We start from the raw sequence: 16,776 nt of genomic DNA, 5'->3' as shown, positions 1-16,776 counted from the left end.
TAAAAGTGGATGTTACTTGAGTGTAGAGCTCTGCATAGTGCTATTTACCAACATTCCTCCTAGCTATGGACATCTTTATGAGTAAGCGCTGGAGTTATCATATAAAACCAGATCAAATACCCAGAAGCTACCCTTTATAAGCATTTAAAGAAGTAAACAGACGTCACCAGTGCAACTTACAGCTACCTCTAGGAATCTGCGTTCTTAGGGAATTGTCAGCACAGCCTCCTGTTATGCAATGAAATGAGCATGCAGATTGTGCTAGGTGCTATGGAAAGGCACTCCATGCAGATAGCTGTGCGTGTCTTAGGCTCTTGATCCAGCATGCAGAGCTCCAGCAAGCCTCCATTCTCAAGAAACACACTGTTTTCACCACGTGGTACAGGACCAAGTAGAGGAAACAAAACCTCAACAGAGATAAAGAGGAGCTTGGGGGGACAGGTGGGAGTGGATACAGACTGCTGAAACAATTCTCATTAATTCAGCACAAAGAAGAGGTTTTAAAAGCAAGAACAGTCTTACGTATCCTGCCCTAACTCAGGGCAGAAATGTCTGGTTGTTAATGCACCTGCAACTCTACCAAACATTTACTTGTCCCCATTTTCCCTGCTGGAAGGCACCTGCTGAGTTTATGAGCTTTCTACATGTCTGCACTGGGAAGCCCTGGATGCATTGCCGAATGCTTGAGATGTGTCCAAGTGGCCCCCTCCTGTGCAGCTGGCCATAGACGTGGTCCTGCGTTTTCAGTGCAACATTGCTGATGACAGGAGCACGGCAGGAGGGGCGAGAGCCAGCAGTGGCAAGATTAATAAACAGGAAACGACTAATGATTCCTGTATTGAATCCTCTGGCTCTCTCGCCTTCTGTTATAACGAAAAGAAAGCAGAAACAGGAGAGTTTCGTGACAGAACCGTATTAGACCAGGAGCCTATAGGAACTTGCTGTCCTCACCGTGTGTAATGTACTGTACCATTTGCCATTCTCCTTTTACCCAGTCTGTTTATAGCTTTAAAAGTATGATTGAATTTAGAAAAGATCCAGGACAAATAGAGAGTTGATCTCTCTGTAGCCATACCCTGAATGGACAGGAGCAGATTAAGGGTCATTCTCACATTAGTGAGGACTGCTTAATGCCAGGGAGAAAATCAGCTCTGGGGCTCCAAATGAGAAGACAGGATGGGGCTTAGAGAGCAGAGTATCTTTGAGGGCTAGTCTACACATATGTTTACACTCGAGGCAGACATATCCCCTAGCACTTGAGAGCGGGAATGTTAACGGCCAGTAACAGTGAATTCATAGGCTCAGCAAAGGAGCAGAGAGTGCCTGAAGATATTTACTTTTCTTATATACCTGGGAAAAGTGGAGTGCTTTATCACTCATGCCACTTGGTCAACCACTTTGTCTCCCCTCAATAAATTCTCATTTCCATTTCCAGTAAGGTTTCTTAGTAAGTTGTATGCTATTGCATCTTTCAAATGAAGGTTTTCCCCCATCTTAACCAGACCCCCCCTAAACTTTAATAACAAATTCACATTCTTTAATGACAAACCTGTGTTTTTACATCCTCTGCCCTTTCTGTTCCTAGTGATAGTACCAGGCCCTTCAGAAGGTGACTAAGGCTAAGACACACATACAGTTATTTCCTCTCCTTTATCCCTGGTTTCCCAGAGTTTTCCTGAGATCATGTGCTTTAAGGACTCAGCTCCTCAGAGTTAACTGAGAGAGTAGCAGGTACATTCCCTTTTACTGCCTTACTCAGAAGGAAAAATTAGTCATCATCATCATCCTTTTCACTTGAAAGTCGTTGCACAATGTGCAGGCTGCAGTGATAATGTACATGTGGACCATGTATTTCTAAAAATTCTGTTTGTTGAGAAGTAACCTCACAAGCCAAATGCATTTTGGGACTGTATCTGAAGTTTTGTAACTTCTTTATTCAAGCAGATTATTGTAAATGCAGACATTTAAAACATTTCTGAAATTAATATCTTCATATCAAATCAAAACTGCTGTTTTAAAATTGGTTAAGCATGGAAGCATAAACCAGTTTCACTTAGTTATCTCAAGAGATTTTATTACTTGGAAATTAAGGGCTGAAGTTGCAGAAGTCCATGCAACACAAAATCCCAACACGAGATTACAAAATCCTGCAGTTTGATTCAAAGATCATGCCACATCTCTTATCCTCTGGAGACTTTCCATTTTCAGTGTAATTTTGTAACAACATATTCATCTCCTTTGCAGAAGTGGGTTTCTCTAGTGTATAGGTTCTTCACATAATTTTTCTGAGCACCTGTTGTATCAGAGCAGCAACTCTTTCCTGCTGCTTCCACTTACTAAATCAGATTATAGAGAATTAGAAAAGCACTCAACACTTCCCTCAGGTTGCTTTTCCATGTAGGTAATTGCTGCTGTTCCCATAGGAAGGCTATGAAAACGTGGTTCAAGAAAGAGGGGTTGTAGGAAATACAGCAAACAGGAGAGGCCTTGACTGCATAACTGTGACTGGAAGTGGAGGTGCCCTGCATAATCTCCAAGCTAAAATGAGAAAAAACATCCACATTGTCAAGTAAATGTCCAGCTCTGTCTTGTTCGTACCCTGGCCACTGAAAGCTAGCCAAAACCCTCTAGAGAAAGAATGTCAAAAGCAAATCATATAAATAATTGTATAAATGCTATAATAATAATAATGCAGGAGCGGTGGCTCCAGGTCAGAATAGGACCTTGAATCAGGAGGACACCTATGGACAAGCTTCTCTGATCCCTTGCTTATTCACCACTTCAGGTGTTGCCATCAGTCCCCCATTATTTCTAATACCTACATGAATTGCCAGTGCATGTGAGTTGTCCTCAGGAAGCAGAGATTCATCCCTTTCTCTTAACACAGCAAAATGTCTGAGTCATGAGTACCTCCAGCATCCTGGTCATTAGAGGTACCCTGGGTTACCTGGAGTTACCTACGGTCACCTGGGGCTAACTGTAGCAGCTCTGCCATCTCTCTTGGTCACCTCAATTAAAAGCAGAGCACAAGATACATTCTTTGATGCTATGACTTCTTAGTAACAATTTATTGTGAGAAGATGAAAGTTATAATAACTTCAGTGCTTGGTGCTGGTCCGACACAGACTAAAATCCAACATAGCTTTGACCAGGAACAGGGCAAGAGACACCCGGTCTTCTATGGAGAGGAGGAGGAGGAGTTCAATTGGTTCTCAGACCAAAGAGGAGGAGTTTAGTACTAAACTTGGCACAGCAAGTGAAGCTTTTACCTCTGACAGCAAGTAAGAAATCCAGCTTCTACGTAAAAAAGTGAGCACACTTTGCCCCTGTGCTGCATTGCCTACGACACTACAGCAACGAGGGGCAGCAGGAGCAAACAGCAAAGTTACAAGCAAGCAGTGAAGCATGGTGGTGTGCTACTGGCAGGACATTCTGTGGGGCTGAGGTTTATGGAGGCAGCCTTTACCTGCTCCACGCTGCTGGGGAGAGCTCATGTGCCATGAAATTTAACACTGTTACAGGGAAAGCAGCCAAGATACTTAGGAGATAATTAAGATGGTTTCTCTAAATGTGTCAACCAAAAGACTTTATGTGCATCTAAGCTGGCATTTTCTCTGGCTGGAAACTTTTGAATTTCTTCCATACTGATCTGGGAATTAGTTCTGGGAGAAGGGAAACAGATTTATGGCCACACTTCATAGATACGGCATTATACTCAAAATCCTACATAGCCAAAGGGAGCTCACCTCATATGTGGAGCTGAAAGTGTGATTTTAGTTATTTAACGTTTTAACACTCTAATCAAAACACAAGAATTAGTTGCAACGGTACTAGTGCTCATAGTTCAAATTAATACAGAAAGACTCATTTATTTTACCTTTAAAATAGATATATAAAACTTACTAATACTCGCCTGCTGTCTCTGGTGTTGTGCTCACTCTTCCCACGTCCCTGGTTGGGTCATCAATTTGTCTCCAGGGGCAACCTTGCTTTGTGAGGTTGTTGCCACAGGCTGGTCCCAGCGCAGAGCCCGCCCAGGGTAGGTGACAGACACTGTGCTGCTGTCACAGCTCAAACAAGCCAAAAGCAGCTCAGGTCCAGGCAAGCCCAGCCCAGCTGTGAGACCCCACACTGTTGGGTCAGTACAAACCCTGGGGATTTTCACTGGTAATAGCAAAAGTCATAGTTACTAAGCTGCAGAAGCAACACCACTTAAGACACGGAAGGGCAAATGCCTGGCAGCCAGCAAAGCCACAGCTTTTACACCAGCCACCACCAGGTCCATGATGCTAAAGCAACGCCATGGAGACAGTGGCTGGTTTGATGATGCATCTCCCACCGTCTGTTCTATCACACCCTGCAACTGCTCCCTGGAGATTTCTGCCAGGGAAGTACTGTTTTTTCCTCTTTTTTTTTTTTCTTCTTTTCTTTTTTTCTTTTTCTTTTTTACTGCTGTTAAGTAGGTGGAAACAGGGAGGATTGCCAAAGACTACCCAACTCCCAACAGGCCAGCAGAGATTCATGCACCGAAGCCTGAGAGATATGCAGTCCTTCCTCAGGCAGGACTAGGTTTCAGTACAAATAAATACTTCTGGAGATCACCAGATTCCTCGGGTTTACAGACCTGCCAGCATGAAGGGATCTGGGGACAAGTACACTCACTGTACCATGTCAGCCCTCACTTATTGGTGCGACATAGAAAAAGGATGGACTGTAAGTCCCCCCTGTCAGGGATTAGAAAAGCCATAGCCTGGTTATTAGCTACTTGCCAGGAAGCAAGAGGCAGGCCTTGAATGCTTGTTGGCAGAGAGAGAAGTTAAACCTGCTTCTTTTGAGAGCTGGGTGAGCAGGCTAACCACTAAAGTAGGTAAAGCTGTATACACGTTACTGTGAAAACCTACAGCATTTAATCGTGACTGATATTCTCCATATAGAATAGTTTAAATCAACCCACAGTAATTGTTTCCTTGCTACAGAATTCAGCAAGGTGATAAAACAGTCCTTGGTCTCTATTATGTTTCCCTGAGAGGGTGTTATGTGGTAAGCATGAATGTGTGAGTACTAGGGATAAGTGAACTGATTCATGGTCCAGTAAAAAAAAAAAAACAGAAGGAAACTTTTTCTCCCTGTCATACAAAACTCGAGCTGCTTCTGTATTCCTAACTGCACAATTATAGGGAGTGCTTAAGCACACAGAAGGAAGATTAAGGGTTGATTTGTCATTAATTTTTGGCAGCCTAAGCTGCAAGGATCCCCTTGATACATGGCTGCCCTACAGCACCTCTTTGGAAGCTGGTCATGCCTCCTGCTCTGCTTAGGTCTGATCTAACATTAGCTTTGTGAGGTTCTGGAGCTGTAATGTCACTGCTGCAAGCATAGCGGTGCAACAGCACACCTCTCCCTAATACTGATGGGAACAACTGATTTTTGGTCATGCTGGGCTTTTAAGTATCTGAGACTCCTCTGAATGGAAGCCCTAAGTCTGTTGGGTTACTTATAGGTTTGGTAGTGGCTTTTCTTTTACTCACTGGGCAAGGACTGTAACTGGGTGAGTTTTGTATAGAAATATTAGCCAGCCTTGATTAGCTTGTGCTTTCACTGTGTTGTATGTGACGGCATTGCTGTAAATTGCACACATGATGGACAGGGGTCCTTCTGTCCTCAAGGGAAAAGAATCAGAACCCTGTTTCCTTCCTTCTTTCCTTCCATGCAAAGGGGAATAGCTTCAGCACAGGGAATGGGGAGTTACAGTAATCTGGGAAGCCTGTTGTTTGTGTGAGCCTTTCATCCCTGATTGCATAAAAGGAACATCCATGGGGTCTTTTCCCTCTGCTGTACTGTAGGGGAAGGGAGTGGCCCTTCTTGGCTTTTAGGGGCTTAAATGTTTGCTCTTTGTGGAGCTTTAGAGCATGCTTCAAGACATGTATGTGTAACTCAGTACAGCTGTATGTTGATGAGAAGCAGACCACTGGAGGAGAGCTGTTTACTGCACAAACCAGGTACTTCAGTAGGTTTTTCTGCTAACCAGCACATGCATTTGGAGCCTTGGAGAGGTGTTGTATTTTATTTTCCTATCAATTTTATCCTCTGTCTTTGAAAGTGTTTTTATTTAGACGTCTCAGCAGAATATGAACTCATCACCATATTTCTGTCATCCCCAATGCATGTTGCTAGCGAGACCTTCTGGCACTGCAGTCCTGTATTTTTCTTTCACATAGCCATTTTTTTAAGTTAACAAAATCTAAAAATTATGTTTCCTGAAGCCTCTTACTGCTTGTTACAACTTGCAGGGTGGTTGCAAAATCAAGGACAATTGTTGTAGTTAACAGAGTAAACAAGTAACGAAAGATGTTCCCTTGGTCACTTATCAGGAAAGCCAGCACACGTTTTAGCTTCACTTTGTACATCTTTTCCAATGCCAGAAAGATACATGAGCACGACCTGGACTTATGCAGCTCACTGCACTGGATTTGGCTTGGTCTACTGTGCAGTAAGTGGGCATGTTTTTGGCAGGGTTGCTAGTTTGGACTGACACAAACCCCATGCCAGGAAACTGTTCCCCATTCTTGCGATGTTGTGGGAAGTCTTCCAGTATGCATGATTTTTCCATAAAGCCCAGATCCTGGCCAATAATTTTACTTGAGAGCTCCAGTATTCAGCAGTGAATAGTAAGCTTGTACCCTTCCTGGTTGTAAAGAAGGCTGGAAGATGTGATGCGAATGCACACTGAAAGCTGATAAGGCAGAAATAAGTCAAAAGGAAAACCAAGGATCTCCCAATTTTCAAGTTGGAACAATCCTTTTGTTCTGTTCTGAACCCAAAGTTCCCCCTTGGCTTGGGAGTGATCCTGGCCTGAGTTTTAACCATGTTTTTTGATGCACTGGGCAGTCAGGTATGCAAGAGCCATGTGCTTGTTGGAGCCCACACCAGCTGGTCAAGCTGGCCCCAGTGACTCAGGACTGTCTGGCTCATGGTGGGCAAGACTTGGCTCTGTCTGCTCAGGTGAGGTGCCCGTTCTCTTTAAGGAACATCACAAAAGCCTTGGGGACCTGTAGGGTTCACAGAGACCCTGCCGTAGAAGACCATTCCTACTGTGGTGTGGACAGTGAGCCAGGTGAGGAGATGGACAAGGCCATCCCCTGTAATCTGTTTAGCACAGTCTGTGGCCAGAGTGGCACAGGGCAGCCAGCAAGCACACAAACCATCTCAATTTGAGGGAAGTTTAATTGCAGAAATTGGTGGGTGTTAGACATGGGTGTGGGCTACACCGCTGAAGGAAGTGTTTGCAGGCAGGTCATGGCCCTGTGGGGGCTAATTTAAACAGCGTCTCTGTGGTCAGCAGTCACATGTTACGGAGAGCAAGAGGGTTGAAGCAGGGAAGGATGTGACAAAGGCTTAGCATAAGGAAAAGGGAGATAAAGAAAAAAAGAGGCAGTTATTTTGAAAGAAGCTGAAATTATGGGTAGGTTGTCACATTATTAGGATAGGGAGAGTGGAATTCAGCTCTCCTTAGCCCACCAGTGTGATATAAGCTAAGGAATATCTGTAGGGCACAGAAAACTGTTATTCTCTGCACTGATTTGGACTACATCTTGTCCATGTCTGGCTGCACAATGCTGAGAGCTCACCCTAAGTACCACTGAACTCTTTCCAGTCTCTTATTTTTTTGTACATTTGCATGTTTAGGATAGACAGATCTGACCTGATCCCAGAACTATGGTATTAAACCAGAAAAAACACACTGCGGTGGCCCTTACTGTGCCTTTATTCTGACAAGTGTGAGAGGTGCCAGCTGGCTTCTGTTTGTTTGTTTTGTTTTGTTTTGTTTTTAAGAAAGAAAATGGTAATATTTCAGTGACAACTCTTGGGTGCCCCTTCTTATCATTGTAATCTCTGTTAATCTGCACCCCATGCTGTGGTAAAATACCAAGATGCCTGACCTGCCTGCAAACACTTCCTTCAGTGGTGTAGCCCACACCCATGTCTAACACCCACCAATTTCTGCAATTAAACTTCCCTCAAATAGAGATGGTTTGTGTGCTTGCTGGCTGCCCTGTGCCACTCTGGCCCCAAGAATGCCTCATTTTGGGTCTGGAGCCATGCCTCCCCTTGCATTCAAAGATGATTGTATTTGATTGACAGGATAGACAGAGAGATGCGGAGCAGTCTGCCATGTGCTCAGCAAATACCTTACAGTCGTTTTGGCAGCTTGTGCCCTTTGTCTTGGTCTGTTGATATGTGTAAAATAGTTCCAGAAGAATCAGTCCAGAAGAAATGAGCAGCATCAGAGACAGGTAGGCTGTGGTCCCGTTCCCCCCCCGCCCCCCCCAAAAAAAAAAAAAAAAAGATTTTTTTTCTCCACAGACATCTGTCTGAGAATAATGTTTGTGCTGAGGAGTTTGGATGTGGGGACTCCTTTCTGGGTATAGGTTTTCTTCCACAGAAATTTGTGGCAAGGATGAGGCCAGAATCCCAGAGTGTATCATGCAAAAGGCTCTCCATGACAGTCCCTGTCTGCCCTTCTCAGGGTGACGTAATCTGTACTCAGTAATAACGTTTCCAAGAGGTGGATAACAGCATTTTAGTTCAGCTCTAATAATTCTGTTAAATCAGAGCTGAGGTTGTAATTGCTGTTTGTGACTGAGTTTGTTCCATATGTGTGTTATGCAGGATGCCATTATAATGAAATGTTCCCTCTTTGAGCTGTATGCCCTAAAGAATATGCCTTTATTGTGTGGCAGGCAAAACACTCATCTGCTCTCTGCCTCTGCTGTGCCTTATAACCAAAGAAGGGGAAAAAGAAGTCATGTTTCACCTTGTTTCAATTTCTTTTGTAAATTTTAAGTTGTATAAGTGCTAGTCTTCATTTGCTTTAGTAACACACAGCCTTGCTGGAGTCCTGTTCATTTCTTTTAATAAAAAAGCCTGCGAGCCTGTGTGCATCTGAGGGTTTACATGCATTAGAGCACATGGATATGAGCATAAGCGAGAACAGGGAGTGCGAGAGCAGGAAAAGCCTCTTTCAGGGGGTCAGACATGGTGCTCTGAAGTAGGATTTTAAATTTTATCCTAACCATGAGAAATAGACCTTAGAGATGCAAAATGCCTAGAGAAATACTGTATTAAAAGCTAGCATGTTCCATGCCATGAGATCAGGTAGGTGGGTGGTTGCTTTGCTTTGGAAGTAGCGAGTGTTGTGAGACTCCATCGTAATCAAATCTGGCTTCTGTAGAGCGCTTTTCATTCACAGACCGTGCCGTGCTTTGCAGGCAGAGTAAATCCCTTTACAAACAGGGACACAGAGGCACGTGGAGGGGACACAGCCTCTCTGCTGGCCTGCTTGGTGGCTGGTAGAATGATGACACTGGTTGTGATCTTACGCAGTCACCAGCAAGCCCCAGAGAGTGTTGTCGTGTGCTAGCTGGGTAGGACACCTGGATATGGAAAGCTGGCAGACAGCAGCTAATTCCACCCAAATCAGGAGCTGTAAAAAAACGAAAGTGTGTCCTGGAAGCCCAAGGACATGAGTATGCTGGCCTGTGCTGCCTTGCCTTGCTTGCAACACTGATCTGTTGCTCTTGCTCTACGTGACTTCTTTCAGGTCTTGGGTGCTGCCTCTGGTTTCAGGTCCCTGATGGCTGCAGCCCATGGAACACCTTGTGGGTGCTCCCAGGGAAATACAACACCAAAAGGCGGCTTTGCTCTGATGTGATCATGCATGGGGGAGGAGGGAGAGCAATGTGAATAATGCCTGTGGACAGGAGGTACAAGATAGCCATCGAACTGTCCCCACCTCATTTACACAGCAGATTTAGTTCAGAGATATCCATTTTATTGTGTGCTTGGGGTTCTGCAACAGCTCTGTGCCTGCACCCTGGCCCTACAGGACAACCCCGTGAGGGGGCACACACCATGCCGGGGCTGGTGCAGCCTCCAGCACCAGGAAGGGCTTGGGGGAACCTTGCAGGGTGTTAAAGAGGGGCTCTTTCTGTCTGCAATGGCAGGGTTCTGTTGGTTGGGTGTTGATTGGCAATAAAAATCCCCAAAGTCTGAAATTAAATGAAATGAAAATCAGTCCATTTACACTTGTTTTTCAAGGAATTAGGCCATTTTTAGCTTTCTCACCATGGGGCAGAGGGAAACACCCAGCTACAGCCTACTAGAAGTGAACACCTTGGATAAGTTCCAGGGGCTCCTTCTTAGCCCACGAGACAGACATCTCCATCAGCAGTTCAGCTCAGTTCAGCTCAGTTCAGCTCATGGCCGAACCCCTTTTTGGCAGGGTCAATCCCTCTCCACCAACTGCAGAAGGACTCCAAACAGCTAGGTGCGAGCACCCAGCTGAAGGTAGGAAGGAGGAACACAGCCCCAATGGAGAATGAGTCGAGGATGTTTTCTGGTCTGGCATAGCTCTGTCTGTGCTTCCACTGCTCTGCAGCCTTGTCTACTTGCACTTGAGCTTCTTTAGCTCTGCTGTGGCTACGGGGCACATGCATTTTGATAAGGTACAAGGGAGCATTCACTTCCAGTGTGAAACATCTCAGTCAAGAAGTGATTATGAAAAAGTCTGTTTGAATAGCAACACCTGAGCTTGGCTCACCAGCAGCCCCCAAGGTGCTTCTAAAAGTAAAAGCCATGTACCAGTGTTTTTACACTGAAAAGCCAAGAGAAATGATCACAAGCGAGCAGGAATAAAAAAAACGTATAAACCAAACATAGCATCCTATAATGTATCCATAAAAAGGGAAAACTCACGCTACTTGAAGTCTACAAATTCAAGTTTCTCATGGGAAAACGTAACTCCTGTTCAAATACTAATGGGTTGTTATCACAGGAATGTTTTAATTTAACTACTATGTACTATAAGAAGGGGCAGAGCAAGGTTCACAGAGCAAATGGCTGATGAACAATCTTCAATCTGCCAGTAAATGTTTGCTTTTTTTTTATACACTTCCCCTTCTTGATCTGTGACTTAAACAGATTCTCCAAAGGGACATATAAAAGACAGCTGATTTCAGCTAGAGGTAATAGCACATATTTGTGTGTTTCTTTTATCCTTGTTTAAAATGGTAGATTTATGGCACCGATAGAGTGTCAGTCACCAGAGTAGCTGGCCCTGAGAGCATAGAAATTGATGGTATATGAGCAAAAATTGGCTTACTGGAAAGAAAAAAATTCAGCGCATTTTAGAAAAGTGACAGAGAAAAAGAAAGCAAATTGGGCATTGCAGCCACAAACCATCTCTGCAGGCTTCTCAGGACAAGAACAAACAGCTCATGAAGCAAGAATAACTTCCAGGGACTCAGAGGCAGATGCCTGCCACCCTTTTCCAGGAACACAGCAGCCAGAGCTTGCAAGAGCTACATAGGAAGAAGAGAGAAAGAGCCCATGACCTTTCCTGTGGAAGCAGAAAATCCTTCTTTCTTTTTTTCTGGAAACTCTCTTCTCAGCCAATTAATGGGTGGATGCCTCCACATTTGAAGGGTTTTGCTACTGCCTTGCATTACTATAACTGTAAGAAGAAAACTGTCTTGCTGCTAACACTCCCAAACCTGCAGAAACAATATATATGTGTTTTGAGAAGTTTACAGGGAGCATTTGACTGACCTTGACCAGAAAAAATATGTGAGGGAAGGGAGTGGGATGCTTTTTCTATTAGAAGTCTCAGCATCTTCTGCCTGCCATATGTGAGCCTCCTCTGAGGATCTTCAACATGCTAATCTGACAGCAAAGTCTGTGCTAGGCTCTCCCAGCCAGAGAGTTGCTGATGTCCTCCCCGAATGGGGAGTGGGGTTTGGAGCCTGCTCAGATCCATTGCAGAGCAGAACAGTGGGACATTTTGGGGAAATTTAAACCTGGGGAGGGTGCTTACCCTCAGCCCTCTCATAGGCAAGGTGGACTCTGATGACAGGAGTAATGGCCTGCAAAACCAGTAGTAGCTGCTGGGATACTGGGGTGAAAATGACTGACTAAAAAGGAAAGAGGAAAACTTTGCAGACTGATGAGATTTCAAAGTGTCTGTTCCTATAGTTTTCACAGTGTTGCCAGAGAGCCTGAAAGTATACAAGAACAAATGACATTTGGTCTCAGTGTTTGAAAAATAGTAAAGGGCCATAGCATCTGTCAGAGGCAATGTGAGCCAGCCAGAACGTGGCCCCAGGCTGCATTTCCACCTGGATCCCTGATGTCCATTTGGCCCTCCCCATAGTTTCCTGACTCAGCTCTCCTGCGCGAGTTGCGGTGCGCTGGACCATCTGCTGTGCTGGACTTCCAGCCACCATGGCTCAGAAGAACAGTGATGCATCACGGGCTTGTGCAGAAAGGCATGGGGAAGATGGAGACTTAACAAGGAGGGAGCTGCATTCCCAGCCCCTGAGGCTGCCTTACTTCCATCCCCCTGCACCTATCTTATCTTTGCCGCTTTCTAAAATAAAAGGAATAGAAAAATTAACAACATGAAAAAGGGAGGAGATGATAAAAAGTATCTGAAAAATTATCTATGTCCTCATTTCAGAGCTTTGCATGGTAACAAGGAGGCAGAAGGCCTTTTTCTTTATTAATATATTAAAATATTAAAAGGCTGGGTGTCTCCTGAACCTACTCTGTTGTCATGGACTGAGAAAGCTCCTAGGAAGTGTTCTGCAGAACACTATTGCACTTGAGAAGCTATCCAGGGGTGCCTTTCAAGGACCAGAGCTAACTAAAGCTAAAAGACAAAATTTGCTATTGTACTGTTAATGGGGACTTGGGTCCAGCCTGGACAAGACTGATATTTGCACCTTTGCTTTTGTGCTGAAACAAAATCTCTAGCGATAAGACATGAATGCTGTCAGGGGTCTGGCTGGAATCAGGAAGAATCAAAGCCACATCTCTTCTGATATCCTTTAGCTCCTTAGTCTTGTGGGTTTGAATGAGACCAGTTCTGTGGGAGTACTGCTCCTAGCAAACTTAAATCTGAGCCAGTGATGATCAAATTTTGCGGCTATTGGGGGGTTTGGTTTGGCACGTTAGTGGTTCCCCTCTCAGAATCTGTTAATTCCTTGGCAGTTATCAAAATACATGATTGTTCTTCTTTGTAAATCTTTGCCAATAAAGCAATAAGACTTTGATGCTGTTATGGCTGTTATGTTCTATTATACCCTCCGTTTGCCATTAATAATGTAACCATGTGGTGGGGCCTCGCTACTTATATATGCGAGTGACAGCCAGGCTGTATAACATATATGTGTGTATATATATATATATATGTATATACACACACACACACACACTGAATAAAGGTTTCTTTGTTTTCTTTTCCTTGGCAGGTCACTATGGAAAGGATGTTTACCGAAGTGGAGGGCCAGATCTCCATAATTTCATCTCCTCCGGGTTTGTCACGTTAGGAAGAGGACACACGAAGGGTACAGTGGAAACAATTTTTTGCTAAATAAAAAGATTGTTTTAAATAAAAAAGCTATAACTCAGAAGCTGGGTTCTAAGTGCTATGAGATAACAGTATTGGACTGCAGTCAGTAGATTTAGTCTAGAAAATATTGCTGCAGGTAAAATACTGTGCTCCTGGCAGAACCTTTTAAATCCTAGCAAGGGAGACAGTGGGAGAGTGTAGAGTTGGACAGCCAGACTCCAGACTCCACTCTGACTTTGCAGTTCAACAATTTATACTGCTTTGTGTTTTTCTGGGTGCATGGTTGCAAACCATCATTGTGCTGCTGTACTTACAAAGGGAAGGGGAAGGAGTGTAATGCTGTCAAAAGGCAGGCAGTTAACACTTCAAGAGTACTTTTCTGGATTTCTTTTGTTTGACTTCTGGGCTTTTTTTTGGGGGGTAATATGAATATTTTATAAAATTATTTCTTTTTAGGTCCTAAAACGTATATTTTATGTGTTCATATAATCTGTGATATAATGTACAAACATGAAAACACAAAAATATACATATACTGCTCTGTGTATGTTCTGTGTATATGTACTGTATATAAAATATATGTTGAGAGACAGTTGTAGCTATATTAGATAAGTAACCATATATCCCAGGAGTTGTGGTGACACAAACACTGTGAGATCTGACTCAAAGTAGCTGGTCACCAGAACCCCAGATGAATGTTCTTTTATGACGTTGTTGCATATTTGGTGAGTTTTTATAGTGTACAGTGAGACTATGTTTGGAGCACCTTTCTGTTCACACCCACACCCTGACTGAGTCACACTGGTGCACTGGCAGTGGGTTGCGACACTGGGAGTGCAAGCATGTGCCATGCCAGTACTCATCTGGTTTTGTGTCTTGCTGACTTTTGAGACTGTTGTACATTTATATAGACACAATGTATGTGGAGAAACCTATATAGACACAATGTACTGTATGTGGAGATGTGTCCATGTGCTCACCTGGTTGAATGCACCTGTGTTGTTTCTGTGGATGACCATGACTCACAAATTATTAAAAGACCTTTATTTTTTTCGTACATTTCCTGCACTTTTTCAAATTCTCCACGAGTGTCATCCAAAGCAGTGTTGGTCCTGTAGAACTGTCAGAGAAGAACAAATATATGTATATTGTCTGTGTATGTCTGTGTGTGCTTAAATAAAGTTTACTGAGGCTGAGGCAGCACCCGTGGGCCTTGTAATACAATACCCTGCAATTCCAGCCTGGCACTGCACTGGTGGGAGGAAAGCAGAGAAAACCACCATGAACCTTCGGGTGGGCTGGGAACTGAAAAGGTTCAAGGAAAGACTCATGGATGGCATTTCACACAAGGTGTCCCTTTCTCCTCCCCATTCAAAAGGAGTTTTACAGTAATGTCATACCACATCAGGCCTGCCAGTATCGTTAGGATGAGATAGCAAGTGTACCCTAGTAGAGGCGTGGTCTACAGAGTGGTGTGTCCAGATAGCCTTCACCAAGCACATGGATAACCCTGGGCAGGGCTGTAAAACCTGCCACTGTCTGAGATATTTGGATTATCTTCAAGCAGTTTTCTGTACAATATATTTTTCCCAGTTCCTTCCCAGATAAGAATAAAACCTGCTTTCCTTCTTTAACTGAAAAGTCTTGGGGGCTCTGTTCTTCTGTAGATGGGCCAGTGGTTTTCACACCTTTTCCACTGACTTTGCTGGAAGCCCCCCAGAGCACATTTCCTATCCCTGGGAAGGTGGGAGAACGGGCAATGGGAGTCCAGACTGTTTATATACCACCTCTTCGAACAGCCATCAGATAGGGCAGTGCTTTCCAAAGTGAGTAAAAAACTTTTATTATCTGAGGAAATTAAACTACATCTTAGCTGTTTATGGACATAAAAGAATGGATTGGCCTTTGACTTTACATTTCAGCTACTTGTAAATTCACATTTTACTTGAACAGTTACATAATGTTAGCTTCTTACTTCTTAATGGTAAATTCACATGCCCGCTCATGACTGGTGCAAGTGATTAACATCTCCACACATTCTGCAGGCAAACTGCCTTGTTTGCTTGTACAAATGTGTAGATTTGTCTGCGATATGATTTGATTGCCTATTTGTGCTGTGAAAGCAGGAACTTTGGATGTAACAAATGGCTTGGGGGGTCTATCATTAGGATTGTGCTCTATACCATTTGACTATTTCTGGAAATATTACACAATAGAATTCCTGTGTTTGGTTTGAACTGGCAACCCAGTTGTACATGTAGACAGGAGAGAGGGGTGTTCCAGCAAGGGTTACCGTCCTGAGCTTTAGCTGAGCAGCTTCACACTCAGATTTTGTCCTATTTCAGTTCCAGCACATGTGTTAAAATCTCCACCTCAGCTACCATTAGCCAAATAACCTCACCCTGCCTTGTTGTTTACATGGAGGAGGGTTTTGCTTTTAGACTGAACAAAGCCAGTGAAGTTTATCTCAATATTTCTTTGCACTGGGAGACACATTTTTGGTGTTTTCTCAACTGTCTTCAGTGCTGGCAGAACTCCAAGTGCTGAGTAATATTTAAGAGCTGATCTATTTTGGGCAGAAGACAAAGATGTGAGACATGCCAAACTACCATGGATACCAAATCAGAATATTCACATGTCTGACATCCACAAGCTCCTGCAAGATTGTGATTTATGATTCTTATATGACACTCCATTGTGCAATGCATCACTGCCTGGCATTTAAGTCTATAAAATCACTACACAGTGTGTTCTTCAAACCATGGTAAAAGACTTCGCTGTCAGTCTGTCACGATGATCTAGGAATGAATCCAAAGTCTTTAGGCCATAGAAAATCTCCATGGTGAGATGCACAGCAGGGCTAATCTCACCTGATGTTAGATATCTAGAAGTTAGACATTTTATTCTGAGGTAGTAGCCTTCAATTCCATGTAGAGACACCTGGAAGACACCAGCACCTCTAAATGGGTATTCACTGGATGGGCACTAGGCACCTCTTCCCCTCCTCTAGCAAGAGGGGATCCATGGCAGTCTAGGTCTTTTAGCCATCAGAGGAAGGCAGATGAATCCTGCCTGCACTTGCTTATATAGGAGTAGCTACTATTGCTCCAATTGCTGTGGCAGTTGCTGTAAGAGTTCAGTGCTCTAGTGAAACAAGTAGGAACACCGAAGACAGGAGCTATCACATCCCTCTGTGCACTAACCTAATTTTAAAACCAGCTTCTTCAACCTAGTCTGTCTCTGAGCATCTTGCTGCTCTCAGATGTCCCAGGTTGAGACTACCCTAACATGAACCATACTCACTTTCCTGCCAGGGCTCTGCAGAGCTCTGCTCAGTCATGCAGGCTGGTGTAGAAACTTACACAGCT

General features: G+C 43.9%; 1 protein-coding gene across 3 annotated transcripts in view; it reads left to right on the top strand.

Annotated features, from left to right (window-relative positions):
* Positions 1 to 16,776, top strand: part of SHISA6 (shisa family member 6) — a 263,047-nt gene that overhangs the window by 47,882 nt on the left and 198,389 nt on the right. For all 3 annotated transcript variants that reach the window (XR_007507507.1, XM_049812526.1, XM_049812525.1), the window contains exon 3: positions 13,308 to 13,403. Coding sequence is in view for 2 of the 3 variants with exons in the window: in XM_049812526.1 (XP_049668483.1) it covers positions 13,308 to 13,403 (96 nt within the window). In the remaining variant the exon portion in view is untranslated. The remainder of the gene's footprint in view (positions 1 to 13,307; positions 13,404 to 16,776) is intronic.

This window comes from Accipiter gentilis, chromosome 10 (assembly GCF_929443795.1).
Source record: "Accipiter gentilis chromosome 10, bAccGen1.1, whole genome shotgun sequence".
Classification (NCBI taxonomy): domain Eukaryota; kingdom Metazoa; phylum Chordata; class Aves; order Accipitriformes; family Accipitridae; genus Astur; species Astur gentilis.
The sequence above is the reverse complement of the archived record's forward strand: the minus strand, read 5'-3'. Positions and strand labels throughout refer to the sequence as shown.